At 45.7% G+C, this 16,637-nt stretch overlaps 1 protein-coding gene across 11 annotated transcripts in view; it reads left to right on the top strand.

The window, feature by feature from the left end:
• Positions 1–16,637, top strand: part of PHKA2 (phosphorylase kinase regulatory subunit alpha 2) — a 102,544-nt gene that overhangs the window by 37,973 nt on the left and 47,934 nt on the right. For 10 of the 11 annotated variants that reach the window (XR_004271131.1, XR_004271130.1, XM_032286029.1 and 7 more), the window contains exons 3-9: positions 347–394; positions 1,622–1,790; positions 5,327–5,409; positions 9,865–9,945; positions 11,194–11,292; positions 13,835–13,981; positions 15,800–15,853. Coding sequence is in view for 9 of the 11 variants with exons in the window: in XM_032286029.1 (XP_032141920.1) it covers positions 347–394; positions 1,622–1,790; positions 5,327–5,409; positions 9,865–9,945; positions 11,194–11,292; positions 13,835–13,981; positions 15,800–15,853 (681 nt within the window). In the remaining 2 variants the exon portion in view is untranslated. The remainder of the gene's footprint in view (positions 1–346; positions 395–1,621; positions 1,791–5,326; positions 5,410–9,864; positions 9,946–11,193; positions 11,293–13,834; positions 13,982–15,799; positions 15,854–16,637) is intronic. The other variant, XM_032286033.1, reaches the window with a different exon arrangement.

Below are 16,637 nucleotides of genomic sequence, written 5' to 3'. Positions count from 1 at the left end.
GTGTAACAAAAAAACATTACCAAAAAATGTGACATAAAGCACCAGAGTATTAGCCTTACAAAAATTGTGTTGCTAAGGTATCAGCGAGGAGTCACTGAATTTCAGAGCTGGCAGGTAATATGTGATCTGGCCCCTTTATGTGAGGTAAGTCACTTTGTCCAGATTTTTCTTTCTTTGTGATGGAGTGGGGAGAACATGAACCATCAGAATACTCACATAGGTTCAGGATTGGCCTTTCCAGGGGAATTGCTGGGCAGCCCTGGCTTGCCGGCCACGGTGGTCAGGAGGTGGTTTTCCTGCAGCAAGGGCCCTGGGCCTTGTTCCTGATTCTGCTTTATCTCCACAGAATGTGGTGAAGCTGATGCGAGGTCTTCTCCAGTGCATGATGAGACAGGTAGGCAGAACGCACACACATGCTTGCCAAATGGGCATTCCATGTCATTGTAATCGTGACAGTTAACATGCTTAAGATGTCTTTTACTTTTCTTCTCAAGAGGAAGAGAAATTGAAAATATTTAGCTTACTTTCTCTCTTTTTTTTTTTTTTTTTTTTTTTTTTTGAGACAGGGTCTCACACTGTCACCCAGGCTGAGTACAGTGGTGTGATCACAGCTCACTGCAACCTCAAACTCCTAAGCTCAAGTGGTTCTTCCACCTCAGCCTCCTAAGTAGCTGGGACTACAGGTGTGTACCACCACACCTGGCTAATTTTTATTTTTTATTTTTTGTAGTTACAACACCTCACTATGTTGCCCAGGCTGGTCTTAAACACCTGGATGCAAGTGATTCGCCCGCCTCCTGGCCTCCCAAAATGCTGGGATTACAGGCATGAGCTACCATGCCCAGCTACTTTCTCTTTCTAAAATTATTTTCAGTAACTTTGCTGTTGAACCACAGTCTCAAAGGACAGTTTCTGAGAATCTCTTTTGAAGAGTTACATGAGTAAAAGGAGAACATGCTTTTTTTTAAAATGGGGAAGATAACTTTTTTTTAAAGGCGCTTCTAGAAAGCCATACAGTATTGTTTATTCCATCATGTTTATAAAAGGTATATTTTCATTGAGATGAAATGCTTGAGTTTTGAAAACTTGATATTATTGTTTAGTGGTATTTTCAGTGAGAGGTAAATAAAACAGTTCATTGAGCATGTACCGTATATGGAACATTATGCTAGGATCTCCACAAATTCAAAGATGAAGATGACACAGTCCCCACCCTTAGTCAGCATGAGCAAAAACATAGTAGCTCTTTACCTTTCAACATTAAGAAACAAGAAGTTGAAATTTAAACAGGTCCCTTTTCTCCCCTCTTTTTCTCTCTTTTACCTTCCCTCCATCTCTCCTTGAGTATCTACCATGTGTCACAGCTGGGGATACGTAGACAAGGACACCCTTTGGCATGACCCATCACTCCTGCAGATGAGATTCTCCCCAGGCTGGTACATTTCAGGCGAGTGGGCGAGAAGAATCACCAGCACAGCCCCTCTGTGCGGTGCCCCCTAGCAGCTGACTTCCCTCCCAGAAGCGGTAGATATGAGCTCTAGATCCAGGTGGCTGGCCTTGGCCATGACCTCTGCCAGCCATGAACCCCGGTAACTGCAGAGTGGGCTTGCCTTTCCCTTAGGTGGCCAAAGTGGAGAAGTTCAAACACACTCAGAGCACCAAGGACAGCCTGCATGCCAAGTACAACACTGCCACCTGTGGCACAGTGGTGGGCGATGACCAGTGGGGCCACCTCCAGGTGGATGCCACCTCTCTCTTCCTCCTGTTCCTGGCCCAGATGACTGCCTCAGGTGAGCCGGGGTCGCTGGAGCCCATTGTATAGGGAGTGGCAATCCAGAAAAGGGGTGGGAGGAGGGCAGGCAGCGGTCAGGGTCTTAGGCCGTTTGTGCTGCTTCACTGCTTTAATAAAATACCTCAGACAAGGCCAGTTCTACAGAACCAAAATGTGTTTTCTCACAGCTCTGGAGGCTGGGAAGTCCATGACCAAGGCACCACCAGGCTCAGTTGTCTGGTAGAGGCTCCATCCTCCAAAGAGGAGGATCGCTGTGCCCTCACCTGGGGGAAGCCAGAAAGGCAAGAGAGCCAAAGGCTCCATGAAGCCTGTTTTGAAAGAGCCTATAGCTGGGCACAGTGGCTCATGCCTGTAATCCCAGCACTTTGGGAAGCTGAGGCAGGTGGATCACCTGAGGTCGGGAGTTCAAGACCAGCCTGACCAACATAGAGAAGCCCCATCTCTATTAAAAATACAAAAATTAGTCAGTTGTGGTGGCGCATGCCTGTAATCCCAGCTATTCAGGAGGCTGAGGCAGGAGAATCATTTGAACCTGGGAGGCAGAGGTTGCCGTGAGCCAAGATCGTGCCGTTGCACTCCAGCCTGGGCAGCAAAAACGAAACGCGAAACTCTGAAAAAAAAGAAAGAAAATCCCTTCATCCCACACATGATGGGAAGAGTCCTCAGGGCCTGATCTCTTAATGGTCCACCTCTTAATATCATCACATTGGCCGCACCTCAGTTTTGGAGGGGACCCATTCAGACCATAGCAATCAGTATTTTAAATCAGCAGTTTACACAAAAGAAAAGCATGCTGCCTGTAATCCCAGTACTTTGGGAGTCCAAGGCGGGCGGATCACGAGGTCAAGAGATTGAGACCGTCCTGGCCAACATGGTGAAACCTTGTCTCTACTAAAAATACAAAAAAAGTTAGCTGGGTGTGGTGGCATGAGCCTGTAGTCCCAGCTACTTGAGAGGCTGAGGCAGGAGAATTGCTTGAACGGGAGGCAGAGGTTGCAGTGAGCCGAGATAGCACCACTGCACTCAAGCCTGGTGCCTGGCGACAGAGTGAGACTCTGTCTCAAAAAAAAGAAAAGCATGCTTCTCCATATTCTGTGCATTCTCCTCTGTGATAGGGCAGGGAATGCAAGGACCCTGTCTGTAACCTGCAGAGAGGACAGTCAACCTCTGCCTGGGCCCCAGCAGGGTGAAGGCCGTGGAGCTGGCTGTCTCAGCTTCCCTCTGTTGGGCACACAGCCTCCTTACTGTCACTCTCTCCTAGTTCCTAGAGCCACATAGGTCAGGTCTAACTTTGACACTTAGCTGTCTGGAGACCATCCCCCACCTGCTCTTAGAGGATCAGAAGCCCTGCCCTGTCAGCTCTCCTGCTCACTACCCTGGTCACCCTCTTTTAGACACACCCTCACTTTTCCAAATTATATCTGAACAACACCATATCCACCACTTGGCAGTGTGCCCAGGGTGAGCTGAGCAGCCTGTGGCGCCTGTGCTGTGAGTAGGCTCACAGTTTGCAGGCAGCGTGCCTTGTTCCTCTTGAAGCTGGCGCCGCTGGCCTCTGTGGCAGCCTGGACGCCAGGCCTCTGTCTCCCCGACTAGGGTCTCACACCAGGAGATCCCTCTCTCCCACAATGGCATGTGCCACAGATGCTGCCCAATTTAGGGCACTGAGTGCCTGTGTCTTGGAGTTCTTATCACCTACCTGTCCAGTCAACTGATGTGCCTGAGGCCTCCCATTCATTGCAGACTGCAAATGTGACACTCTCAAAATACCAAAAATCAGTAAGCAGTATTGTTTATGGCTGTGAGAATAAATCACACATTTATGCAATTACTTTTTGGCTATGAAAGTTAATATGAGCTCACTGTAGACAACTTTGAAAATGTAACAGAATATAAAGAAAAAGATTCCACTGCCAACTTTCATTTTGCTGCACCTCCTCCAAGTCTTTTTTTCTGTGCATTTTTTTTTACATGTTTAAGGTCACATTGTATACATAAGCATAGTCTTTTTATTACATAGCATTATAACAAGCATTTCTTCCATGATATAACAAGCTTCTTCATAAACATTATTTTAGTGAGTTTATCAATGAATATACCATAGTTAACTATTCCTTGATTCCTTCTTTAATTTATTTATTTTTGTTTTTATTTTCTCTTGAGACAGTTTCACTCTTGTTGCCCAGGCTGGAGTGCAATTGCATGATCTCAGCTCACCGCAACCTCCACCTCCTGGGTTTAAGCAATTCTCCCGCCTCAGCCTCTAAGTAGCTGGGATTATAGGCATGTGCCACTATATGTGTGTAGTTTTAGTAGAGACGAGGTTTTTCCATGTTGGTCAGGCTGGCCTCAAACTCCCAGCCTCAGGTGATCCGCCCGCCTCGGCCTCCCAGAGTGCTGGGATTACAGGCGTAAGCTATCATGCCCAGCCCCTTTCTTTTATTTATTTATTTATTTATTTATTAAGACAGAGTCTCACTCTGTCGCCAGGCGCCAGGCTGGAGTGCCGTGGCGTGAGCTTGGCCCACTGCAACCTCCACCTCCTGGGTTCAAGCAATGCTCCTGCCTCAGCCTCTCAAGTAGCTGGGACAATGGGTGTCTGCCACCACACCTAGCTAATTTTTGTATTTTTTAAGTAGAGAGAGGGTTTCACCATGTTGGCCAGGATGGTCTCGATCTCTTGACCTCGTGATCCGCCTGCCTCGGCCTCCTAAAGTGCTGGGATTACAGGCGTAAGCCACCGCGCCTGGCCCCTTTTATTTTGCTATTGTAACTAATGTTGCAATACCAACCTTGACCCCATCTTCATTTACTTCCTTCTGAGAGTTAGATATCACTCAAAGGCAACTCATATATATTGCCAAATTGTTTTCAGTTTCTAGCTAAACTTAGTTCTGATTCAACTTCTAATCTGGCTTATTAGTTAAGCTTCCCTCATTGATGTAAGTGTCTGTTTCCTATTATATCCATAGCAGCTTCCAGAATTCATACTTTAAAAATACCTGTATTTGTTGTAGCTGACTGTATTTTTGCGCAGGATTAAAGGCCAGCTCCTGGAGCTGGCGACTCTGCTTTCCCTGTCTCCCACTGGGAAAAGTATTTGCCCTTCTCTTTGGCTCACTCAGAGATAGATCAGTGTCTCAGGTTCTTCTGGGCTAAAATCCTTGCTTTGTTGGACCCTTCTCTGCACCAATCCAACCTGTACCAGAGGTCCCAAACCTCTCTCAGCCCTTTCTACTCAGGCACACACAGGAAAGTGGAGCCCTCCCTCCCTCCTTCCTCCCTTTCTCCCTTCCTTCCTTCCCTTCCTCCCTCCCTCCCTTCCTCCTTCCCTCCCTGCCTCCTTCCCTCCCTTCTTCCCTCCTTCCCTTTTCTGAGATTAGACATTAATAGTTATGACTTACTTCAGAGATGCCTTTGGAAGAAAAATGAAAATGAAGTTGAAAGGGTTTATTTCCTAGTGTGATATTTGTAATTTGTGATGGGCAGCTTTCTGCGACATGACTTCATAACCTCATTGTTTTTCTTTGCTAGGCTTACGTATCATTTTCACCCTCGACGAGGTGGCCTTCATACAGAACCTTGTCTTTTACATAGAAGCTGCATATAAAGTCGCTGTAAGTATCAACCCTGGTAGCCTTTTCCGATGTGCCAGTCATCAAAAAGAGTAAATATCATGCCAGGTGCGGTGGCTTATGCCTGTAATCCCAGCACTTTGGAAGGCCAAAGCGGGCCGATCATGGCGTCAGAAGTTTGAGACCAGCCTGGCCAGCGTGGTGAAACTCTGTCTCTACTAAAAATACTAAAAATAGCCAGGTATGCTGACGTGAGCCTGTAATCCCAGCAATTCGGGAGGCTGAGGCAGGAGAATCACTTGAGGCAGAGGCAGGAAGCTGAGAATCACTTGAAGCAGAAGTGGGAGGCCAAGGTTGCAGTGAGCCGATATCATGCCACTGCACTCCAGCCTGAGCGACAGAGTGAGACTCTGTCTCAAAAAAAAAGAATAAAAATCATACAGTTTTTTTGAGGGCCAGACTGTTTGCAGCTGACCAAAAGGTTAGCGAGACTAAAGCTATGAGATTGTGTCACCTCCACACACAAAGTGCGTATTTTTGTCCTGGAATAGGGTTGGGGGTTTCATGATTTTGAAATGTACTCTGTGCTCTGTCTGAATCCATTATGCTTGTTTTATTTCTATTTATTTATTTTGAGCCAGAGCCTTGCTCTGTCACCCTGGCTGGTGTACAGTGGTGTGATCTCAGCTCGCTGCAGCCTCCGCCTCCCAGGTTCAAGCAATTCTCCTGCCTCAGCCTCCCAATTAGCTGGGATTACAGGTGCCCGCCACCACTGCTGGCTAAGTTTTATATTTTTAGTAGAAATGGGGTTTGCCATGTTGGCCAGGCTGGTCTCAAACGCCTGACCTCAGGTAATCCTCCTGCCTTGGTCTCCCAAAGTACTGGGATTATAGGCCTGAGCCAGCTCCTGGCCCATTATGCTTGTTTTATTTTTTATTTTTTTTAATTTTTTTATTTCCATAGGTAATTGGGGAACAGGTGGTGTTGGTTACATTCAAGTCCTTTAGTGGTGATTTGTGAGATTTTGGTGCACCCATCACCTGGGCAGTATATACCACACCCTATTTGTAGTCTTTTATTTCTCTCCCCTTTCCCACCCTTTCCCCTAGTCCCCAAAGTCCATTGTGTCATTCCTATGCCTTTGCATCCTCATAGCTTAGCTCCGACATATCAGGCAGAACATACGATGTTTGGTTTTCCATTCCTGACTTACTTCACTTAGAATAACATTCTCCAGTCTCATCCCGGTTGCTGCAAATGCTATTATTTCATTCCTTCCAATGGCTGAGTAGTATTCCATCATATACCTAACAGTTTCTTTATCTACTCATTGGCTGATGGGCGTTTGGGTTGGTTCCACGTTTTTGCAGTTGTGAATTAGGCTGCTGTGAACATGCATGTGCAAGTGTCTTTTTCACATAATGACTTCTTTTCCTCTGGGTAGATACCCAGGAGTGGGATTGCTGGATTAAATGGTAGTTCCCATTATGCTTGTTTGAAATAAGATCCTAAAATGTCCTGCGGGATGCATTTGTGCTGGCCTGAGTTGGGGCTGAAGAGGTAGTAACATTAGCACCTTGGTGGGCACTGGGGTGCCATGAGTATCACCCCAATTGGGCCACAGGTAAAGGGGCTCAAGCCAGGCGGAGCCCCAACTTGGGCCAGACTTGCTGGGTATAAATGTATATAAACCCCCTTTCCTCCCAGCTTCTGTCTGGTTTGGAAGGCAAAGGCTGAGGGACCTTTACACAACAACCCCAGTGTGCAAAGCTGTCGGGGAAGGAGGATAAGGGTAAAAGGTTGTTTTGTTGTTGTTGTTTTTTTTTTTTTTGTTTTTTTTTTTTTTGGGACGGAGTTTCGCTCTTGTTACCCAGGCTGGAGTGCAATGGCGCGATCTCGGCTCACCGCAACCTCCGCCTCCTGGGTTCAGGCAATTCTCCTGCCTCAGCCTCCTGAGTAGCTGGGATTACAGGCACACGCCACCATGCCCAGCTAATTTTTTGTATTTTTAGTAGAGACGGGGTTTCACCATGTTGACCAGGATGGTCTCGATCTTTTGACCTCGTGATCCACCCGCCTCGGCCTCCCAAAGTGCTAGGATTACTGTGAGGCCAGGCGTGGTGGCTCACGCCTGTAATTCCAGAACTTTGGGAGGCCAAGGCAGGCAGATCACGAGGTCAGGAGTTTGAGACCAGCCTGGCCAACATAGTGAAACCCTGTCTCTATTAAAAATACAAAACTTAGCCAGGCATGGTGGTGGGCCTCTGTAATTCCAGCTACTTGGGAGGCTGAGGCAGGAGAATCGCTTGAACCTGGAAGGTGGAGGTTGCAGTGAGCCGAGATCGTGTCATTGCACCCCAGCCTGGGCGGGTGATAGTGCAAGACTCCAACTCAAAAAAAAAAAAGCCACTGTGATCTAAAAGAAGGTCAGCAAAGGTTTTCTGTAAAGGGCCAGAGAGTAAATATTTTCGGCTCTACAGGATCTAGGGTCTGTTTCCTAGGTACTTGGCTCTGCCTTTCTAGCATAAAAGCAGTCTTAGACAGCACATAAACAAATGAGCATGGCTGTGCCCCAGATAGACTTTGCAAAAATAGGTGGCAAACTAAATTTGGTCTAAAGGCTGGAGTTCGCTGGCCCCCAGTCTAAAGCAGTGATTCCCAACCAGAGGCAATCTTGTCCTCCCAGGGGACATGTGGCGACGTCTGGAGACATTTTGGTTGTCACATCTGGGCAGTAGATGTTACTGGCGTCTAGTGGGCTGAGACTAGGACTGCTGCTAGACATCCTAGAATGCACAGGCTAGTCCCCCACTATGCAGATTACCTGGCTTGAAATGCAGTACTGCTGAAATTGACAAACCCTGGTCTGAAGGAACTTGAGAAGTCTGTGGAAAGGGTGGGCATTGAGTTGGACCTTGGAAGCTGAGCAGAGCTTAGATCAGCAGAAGGGAGGAGAAAGGGAGTTTGGGTGCAGGAATAGCTTGTGCAGTCCCAGAGGCAGGAACAGGCTCTGAGTGTGGCTGGGTGGGCTAGGGGGTGCTTGAAGAAAAGGGTACAGAATAAAGGAGTAGACTTAGGGGGAAAGCTGACTTGGAAAAGAGTAGAAAATAAACCCAGCTTGTGGGTGTGTCCAAGAAGGCCAGATCATGGGGCATATGGCCATCCAGAGAGAGAGATGTGAATATGATCCACTAGGAAATTCACCATTTGTCATTTTAGACCCTGAAGCAGATGGAAGCAGCGATCGATGCAGTTTTTGAGGATGAATCACCCAGCACCAGGGTTGGAAGAAAGGTGGGATGGGCCTCAGGAAGGTGCAGATGAGAGGAGTACTCAAGGAAAGAAGTCAGTTTCAGTCACCAGGCACACTCGGTGGGGAAGTTGCTCTAGGATGCCTGAGTCTCAGCCTCCACGTTTTGAAAATGTTCTGGCCGGGCACAGTGGCTCATGCCTATAATCCCAGCACTTTGGGAAGCCGAGGCAGGTGGATCACCTGAGGCCAAGAGTTTGAGACCAGTCTGACCAATATGGTGAAACTCCATCTCTACTAAAAATACAAAAATTAGCCAGGCATGGTGGTGTGCGCCTGTAGTCCCAGCTACTTGGGAGGCTGAGACAGGAGAATCGCTTGAACCTGGGAGATGGTGGTTGCAGTGAGCCAAGATTGCGCCACTGCACTCCAGCCTAGGTGACAGAGGGAGACTCTTTCTCAAAAAAAAAAAAAAAAAAAAAAAAAAAATTCTTTTTTGGAGATAAAAAAAAAAAATAAAGACTGAATTGTTGGCATCAGTCCTGTTTATGTTAGGTGGTCAGCTTTCAGTAGTGTACATAACATTGTTTCAAAACAGCATCCCATATGTGGGTTTTTAAATGAAAATATGAATGATAGGTTACGTACACACATACCAAGTCCTCTGTGTGCCAACATTCTGAGTCAATCCCTGGTAATCGGTTTGTAAATACCACGTAGGTTCGTGTTCTGTGTCTCAGTTGTGACTTTGGCTCCAGTTACTTGCTGAGCATTTTTTCCCCCAAGAGGTAATGCTAAAAGTAGGTACTAAATTATTTTAAATGCTTTTGTTGGCTTCGACTAGTTATGAGCCATGTGCTAAAGTTTCTGTATTCTATCTTACAACTTAATATAAGTTCAAAGGCATTGACTAAACAGAGAAGCAGCATTTTATTTGATTTTAAGAAGATAAAATATTTTGTTCTCCATATATCCAGAGTTTCTTACAAATGAATACCTTCTAGAAATAAGAAATTTGAGAGTGTTGTGGCGTGCACTTTTTTCCCATTTAAGTATTTTCTTCTAAAATTCTGCACAGTGGTCTCAGGAACTGAAATTGAGGAAGAACACAGTATGAGTCTCCAGAGCCTCCAAGAAGATCGACTTGTGTTTTAGTGTGCCTGCGGGAACATAAAGGAAGCATTTTTCACATAGCACTTCTCATATGCCTCTCCCTCCCCTCTGATTCCTACCTTTTTCTCCCCCAGGATTATGGAATGTGGGAGCGTGGAGATAAGACTAATCAGGGCATCCCGGAGTTGAACGCAAGCTCCGTAGGAATGGCCAAGGTAACAGTTGCCCTGCTTGTTCTTCCTTCTGCACGTTTTTACTGCTTTGATTCTGTTTCCTTCATCAGGAGTTTGGATTTAATCTGATTAGCATATGTTTTCAAAAGTCGACAGCAAGTATGTGAAATTCAAGTGGCACAGGTACCCCAGCCACCTGAAATTCTAGGTAAAGAGGGTAGATTTCCAGTGCTGAAATCTGCACATGGCAGAAAGTAAGAGTGCCCCATCCTGGTTAGCCGCTGCCATCACCCACGGGTCTAAGCTCTTGCTGTTGCTAAATAAGCTGCATGTATAATGTCCGGTCTTCTTTTCTGGGTCACAGAGAGGACTGAAGAATATCACCACTTTGTAGGTTGGGCTCACAAGTTCAAAAGTCTACAAGGTCAGGCAAGTAATGGATGCAGAGTGAAACTAGCCAGACAGAAAGATGGGAGTGGGGGAGGTATTGGGGACACTGGGAAGCTTTCCCTAAAGGTATTCTGATTCAAACTCATATAAAATACTCTTCAAGCCAAAAAAAACACACCTATAGGGCAGATTTATTCTGTGCGTTACCAGTTTGCTTCTCTTGCCATAGACTTATAGGGTGCCTCCTTCCTTCCCTCCTCCAGGATGAAGCATATTTTTTGGACAGGGTAGAGCCTCCAGGGCTATAATTTTTAAAGCAACAACAAACATGCTCTGTTGAGGTAAACAGACTGAAAATATACTTATTACTAAAAGAATTAACTTTCTGGAGTGCCAGAAGTTTGAAGATAACTGTTAAAACATGTGAGAGAAAAGACTCATGAATTTAGTGCACACACCCACACAGTGTTATGAACTTGTTAATTCATTTTTTGGTAGAACACTAACTTCACTTTGGAAAATGTTTTTCTGTTTTCTCTTTCTTCTTTCTGTAATGAGCAGCAATGTACAGGAGAGCTCTGATCCAGTGAAAATAAGAATAGGGTAGGGCACAGTGGCTCATGCCTGTAATCCCAGCACTTTGGGAGGCCGAGGTGGAAGGATAACCTGAGCCCAGGAGTTCAAGACCAGCCCCAGCAAAATGGCGAGACCCTGTCTCTACAAAAAAAAAAAAAAAAAAAAAGACTAGAACATGACTATAGGATTCTAGCTGGATTTTTAAAATGTGTTTCATTACCTTTGGGAAAACATGTATACTAGGTTGCTTAATGAAAAAGGAGCACCAGATATTGGAGTATATGTTTATTAGAAAGAAAAAGTAATTTATACCTGTGTTTGCAGGCAGCTCTTGAGGCAATTGATGAACTGGACCTTTTTGGAGCCCATGGAGGACGTAAGTCAGTGATTCATGTCCTGCCGGATGAGGTTGAGCACTGCCAGGTAATAGCCTCTTGCATTCCGGAGAGTAGGGAAGGAAAGTTCTGGTGTGGAAGGCCTGGGATCCAGTGCAGATTCCCCACCTTTCTAGCTTGGTGATACTTTGCTTCTTTGAGCTTAAGTTTCCTGACCTATAAAATGGGCAACTTGGGACCCTCTCCTCTGGCCTCACAAGGTAGTTGTAACAATCAGTCAACTTAGCTGGGCATGGTGGCGCATGCCTGTAATCCCAGCCACTCAGGAGGTTGAGGCAGGAGAATTGCCTGAACCCAGGAGGCGGAGGTTGCGGTGAGCCGAGATCGCGCCATTGCACTCCAGCCTGGGTAACAAGAGCGAAACTCTGTCTCAAAAAAATATATAAATAAATAAAAATTTAAAAAATGAAAAAAAGAATCAGTCAACTTAGTCTAAGCACTTTGTAAGCCAGAAAGTACTATGCAAATGTAAGACACCGTGATGCTGTGTAGATGGAACCAAGCAGCCTTGTTTTGCTAGAGGCAAAGTTTGTTTTTTGTGTTTTGAGCACAAAGGTGGTTTTCTTTCAGGCTTATTTCACAGTGCTCCCAAAGTGAATGATGAGCAAGCACTAGTTCACTTGGGGGTGTGGGGTTGGGGATGGGTGGAATAGGTAGTGGGGAAGAAATGAGACAGGAGAGATGGGAAATGAGTAGAACCTCTGTGAAATACAGATGAGAGAAAGGAGTGATCTAATACAGATTGGGGGATTGTATTGAGCAGAGTGCAAGTCATCAACTGCTGGACCCTCAGCAAACTCTTATTCAGTGAGGGCCCACTGTGTGCCAAGTATGTTGCCAGGGCTAAAGTGGGTCAGATACATAAAGAATTTTGAATGGAGAGCTTTTGGTAAAAGTTTGTGTTTCCAGGCAGAGAAACTCTAGGGAAGAGTGAGTTACAGAACAGGGCTCCAGGCTCGGTTGGCTATAGAAAATAAAGCTTTATTCTGAAGCTGAAGGGTTCCACTCATCTTGACTCTACCTTCCAGCTCACTCAATTTTTCCCCTTTAAGTAGTCCTGATATTTCTTGGGGTGTAATCTAATGGAACCAAGATGGTGTATTTTTTTATTTTTTTAAGAGGAGGTCTTACTCTATTGCCTAGGCTGGAGTGCAGTGGTACAATCATAGCTCCCTGTAACCTCAAGCTCCTGGGCTCAAGCAGTCCTCCCGCCTCAGTTTCCCAAGTAGCTAGGACTACAGGCATGTGCCACCCACACTCAGCTAATTTTTTAAAAATTTTTTTGTAAAGACAAAAGCTCGCTCTATTGCCCAGGCTGGTCTCCAACTCCTGGCCTCAAGCGATCTTCCCACCTCAGCCTCCCAAAGCTCTGGGGCTGCAGGCATGAGCCACTGTGCCTGGATGTGGCGTGCATCTTAATAGATGTGCAATCCAGTGGAAATGCGTGAGCTTTGCAGCCAGCTGGGCCTGAGTTAGAATCCTAGTTCTGTCACTTACTAGCTGCATGCATTAGACATGAGTCTCTATCTCAAAGTCTCAGGGTCCTCAGGTGTGAATTGGACATGGTACCCTAAGTCCTTCTTCATATGAAAGATTCAATGAGCTTATGTTTGCAGGGGTCTAGCCTCATGTCTGTACATGTTAGATCTCAGTGTTAACTCCTTCTTTCCCAAACTTTTCCTGATAATTTCAACTGCTGTCCAAGTTTCCAGTCCCTAATCTTGCCATCTTATCATTGAGGCCATATTATAGTGCCTCTAAGTAACCCTAGAAAGATTCTAGGACTAAACTAATTCTGTGGGTTACCATTTTGTCTGAGTGTTCATGAGATCTTCTGGATTTGTCTCCTCTTTTAAGTGGTTTCTGGGTCACCCAGTCCAATTGGTCACATTCCACAGAAGCCAGACATTTCTCCACGCTGGCCCCCTGTATGTGTTCTTTTCTGGTCTCTGTCTTCATAACTAGACACCTTAGCCTACTGACACAGGTGGCCCTATAGTTCCTTCCCTAGGGCATGGAAAGAAGGGAGATAGGCGGGGCACGGTGGCTCACGCCTGTAATCCCAGCACTTTGGGAGGCCAAGGTAGGTGGACCATGAGGTCAGAAGATCGAGACCATCTCCGCCAACATAGTGAAACCCTGTCTCTACTAAAATACAAAAAATTAGCAAGGCATGGTGGCATGTGCCTGTAGTCCCAGCTACTCGGGAGGCTAAGGCAGGGGAATCACTTGAACCTGGGAGGTGGAGGTTGCCATGAGCCAAGATTGCGCCACTGTACTCCAGCCTAGCGACAGAGCAAGACTCTGTCTCAAAAAAAAAAAAAGAAGGGAGACAAGCAGTTCTCAGTATGGGCTCCAGGCAGTACCATGCTCTCACCAATCCCTGAGGAAAAGGAATCATTGCTCTGGGTATACAGGGTTGGCTAGCAGGGGCCATGTTGGTAAGACAAAGCTGTACTCAAAATCAGCAACCATGTTTGAATGTTCCCTTGGGGCTAAACTCATGGTCCCTAGATATTGCGCCTATTACTGCATCTCCAGGTTAAACCACCTCTTTGTTTTTCATTCAGTCAATTCTGTTCTCCATGCTGCCAAGAGCATCAACATCTAAAGAGATTGATGCTGGACTTCTTTCCATTATTTCCTTTCCGGCCTTTGCAGTAGAAGATGTAAACCTTGTGAATGTGACCAAAAATGAAATTATTTCTAAGCTCCAGGTAAGCATTAATCACTGGCGCCCTTCTGTCCTGTGTGATGTGCACTTTGACATGATGGCATGGAGTAGCTCACCCATGCCTTAGTTCCCCATGAGGTTAATGGCTCGATTTATCTAAACTGATTCATAAAGCGTTCAGAGCTGAGTCTACAGGCAAGAAAACAAAGTCTCCAAGTGATTTAGTGATTTGGTTCTCTCCTTGAGTAGCAGAACTTGCACCCAGGAGGTACCTGTGAACCACAATTTATACCAGTACCATACTTCTAAGGCAGAGCTACTTAACCCTTTAGAGGTCACAAACAGTATATAGAGTCACTGCCAGAAAAAAAAAAAAAAAAAAAAAAAAAAACTGCATGTGTCCCAATATCCTCAAACTTTACACACCATTTCAGTGGACTTGGCAATCCCAAAGTTACTTTCAGGTTGAAAAAAAATCCCTGTTTTGAGGTGAAATGCAGTAACCATGATACACTAAACTGAGAATATTATTAAATACTCCAGCCAGTTAAAACTGTCAGTAAATTATCAAAGAATATAAGTTTCCCTAAGCTGAAATCTGCATGTTGATTGTCCTACTTAGGTTCCATGAAAAATGTTTTTGTCCCTTGGAGTCCCTATGTCTCCAATCACATTCCCAAAAGAAAGCAGCTGTTGGCCGGGCACGGTGGCTCACACCCATAATCCTAGCACTTTGGGAGGCCGAGGCAGGTGGATCACCTGAAGTCAGGAGTTCAAGACCAGCATGGCTAACATGGTATAACCCCGTCTCTACTAAAAATACAAAAATTAGCCAGGCGTGGTGTCATATACCTGTAATCCCAGCTACCTGGGAGGCTGAGGCAGGAGAATTGCTTGAACCCGGGAGGTGGAGGTTGCAGTGAGCCAAGATTGTGCCACTACACTCCAGCCTGGGCATCAGAGTAAGACTCTCAAAAATAAATAAAAATAAGAAAGCAGCTGTCTCAGGGTTCAGGGGGAAAAGGGGAACTCCTTTAGGTAGTTGAAGTAGGAAGGGAATGAATGCAGGGAATGAGGTGTTTACAAGAAGAGGAGGTTCTAGGCTGAGCCTCCTGGGATGACTCCCAGGAAAGTGCAGTGCTAGCCGCTAGGGCTGGGGGCGTGGTTGCCTCCATGACCGTCGCAAGAGCCGCATCTGCTGTAGCAGCCTCCACACACCTGCAGACCGGAGAATGGACACCCAAAGCTGCGATCTATGGATTAGGGGGTCAAATTAATAGAGTGCTGCCCCTGCCCTCCTTTTTTAACATCCAGGAAGCTGGGGCAGAACCCTGGAGCCTGCAGCCCAAAACCAGCAGCAACAGTCCTAAGTGCAGGAACCCCCTCCCACCTTCTGCTAACCCTTGTGGGGGTGCATCTGACCTGCAGAGCCTCCTCTGCAGCCGGAGCCTAACTTCCGGGAGTCTGGGGAATGTCCTTTTAGCTTTCCAATCTTGCAAGTAGGAACAAACCAATCCAAGTATCTGCCTTGGTGGCTTTTCTAAATAGTGAGGGTCCTTTTAGGTCTCCATGTAATACAATAAATCAGAATGAAGGCATGGTCATTCACTGAATTCTTGGTAATTACTCTTGCAGCCCTGATATTCCAATGGAAAGTTTTGATATTCCCTTCCAAGTACTGATGAAACCGGAATTGATTTTGCTTATTACTTAAATATGTTAATAACTATACTGACAGCAAAGAACACTAGGTATAAAACTCATTACTAAAAGATTCATGGGAAAGTGGGTGCAGGGCTGACTTGAATTAAAAAGGCAATGAAATTCCTCTGAGCTCATCAAATGTACTTTCTCTTATTAGGGGCGTTATGGATGCTGTCGCTTCCTTCGAGATGGTTATAAAACTCCAAGAGAGGTTGTATTTAAAATTGTTTCTTATGCTTCCTTAACTGTTTCATCTCTAAGTTGCCACTGTGTTGTTCTCCCTCTATTGATTATATGTTGGAATACTGGAAAGGGAAGTGTTAATTTTGGAGTCAGTAAGCCTGGAGCCAGGCAATAGAATAGTGTCTTCAGTAGGGACAGTGTGCTGGTCGTTTAAAACCAGCTTGTAGGTCAGGTGCAGTGGCCTGTAATCCCAACACTTGGGGAGGCTGAGGAGGGAGGATCACTTGAGCCCAGAAGTTTGAGACCAGTCTGGGCAACATAGTGAGACCTTGTCTCTACAAAAAAAAATAAACAAAATTAGCCAGGCGTGATGGCAGGTCCCAGCAATTTGGGAGGCTGAGGTGGGAGGATCACTTGAGCCCAGGAAGTCAGGGCTGCATTGAGCAGAGATCACACCATTGCACTTGAGCCTGGGTGACAGAGTGAGACCCTGTCTCAAAAAAATATAAATTTCTTTAAAATTTTAAAAATAAATAAAACCAGCTTGTAGACAAGGACAACCAATTCTGTGGCTCACACATTTTTCTTAAAGACCAACTGTGGTCCCCTCCTTGGGTTTCTTTGCCACAGTGACTAATATAATGATATAAATCAGATCATCTGCCAAACTTGGTGGTAGACATATTGCTATTTCTCTGTTAGAGATATAGGAAGCTTTAGTATAGTAAACTACCAAGGAGTCTTGTGTATGTTTCTCACTTACTTTCTGAAATGTTACCATGGAAAACTGCCAAAAACAGCATCTCCTCATT

The sequence above is a fragment of the Sapajus apella genome, unplaced genomic scaffold (assembly GCF_009761245.1).
Source record: "Sapajus apella isolate SASKATOON/1434 unplaced genomic scaffold, GSC_monkey_1.0 scaffold17, whole genome shotgun sequence".
NCBI classification, from domain to species: Eukaryota; Metazoa; Chordata; class Mammalia; order Primates; family Cebidae; genus Sapajus; species Sapajus apella.
Note: the sequence above shows the minus strand (reverse complement) of the source record. Positions and strands in the feature narration are given on the sequence as shown.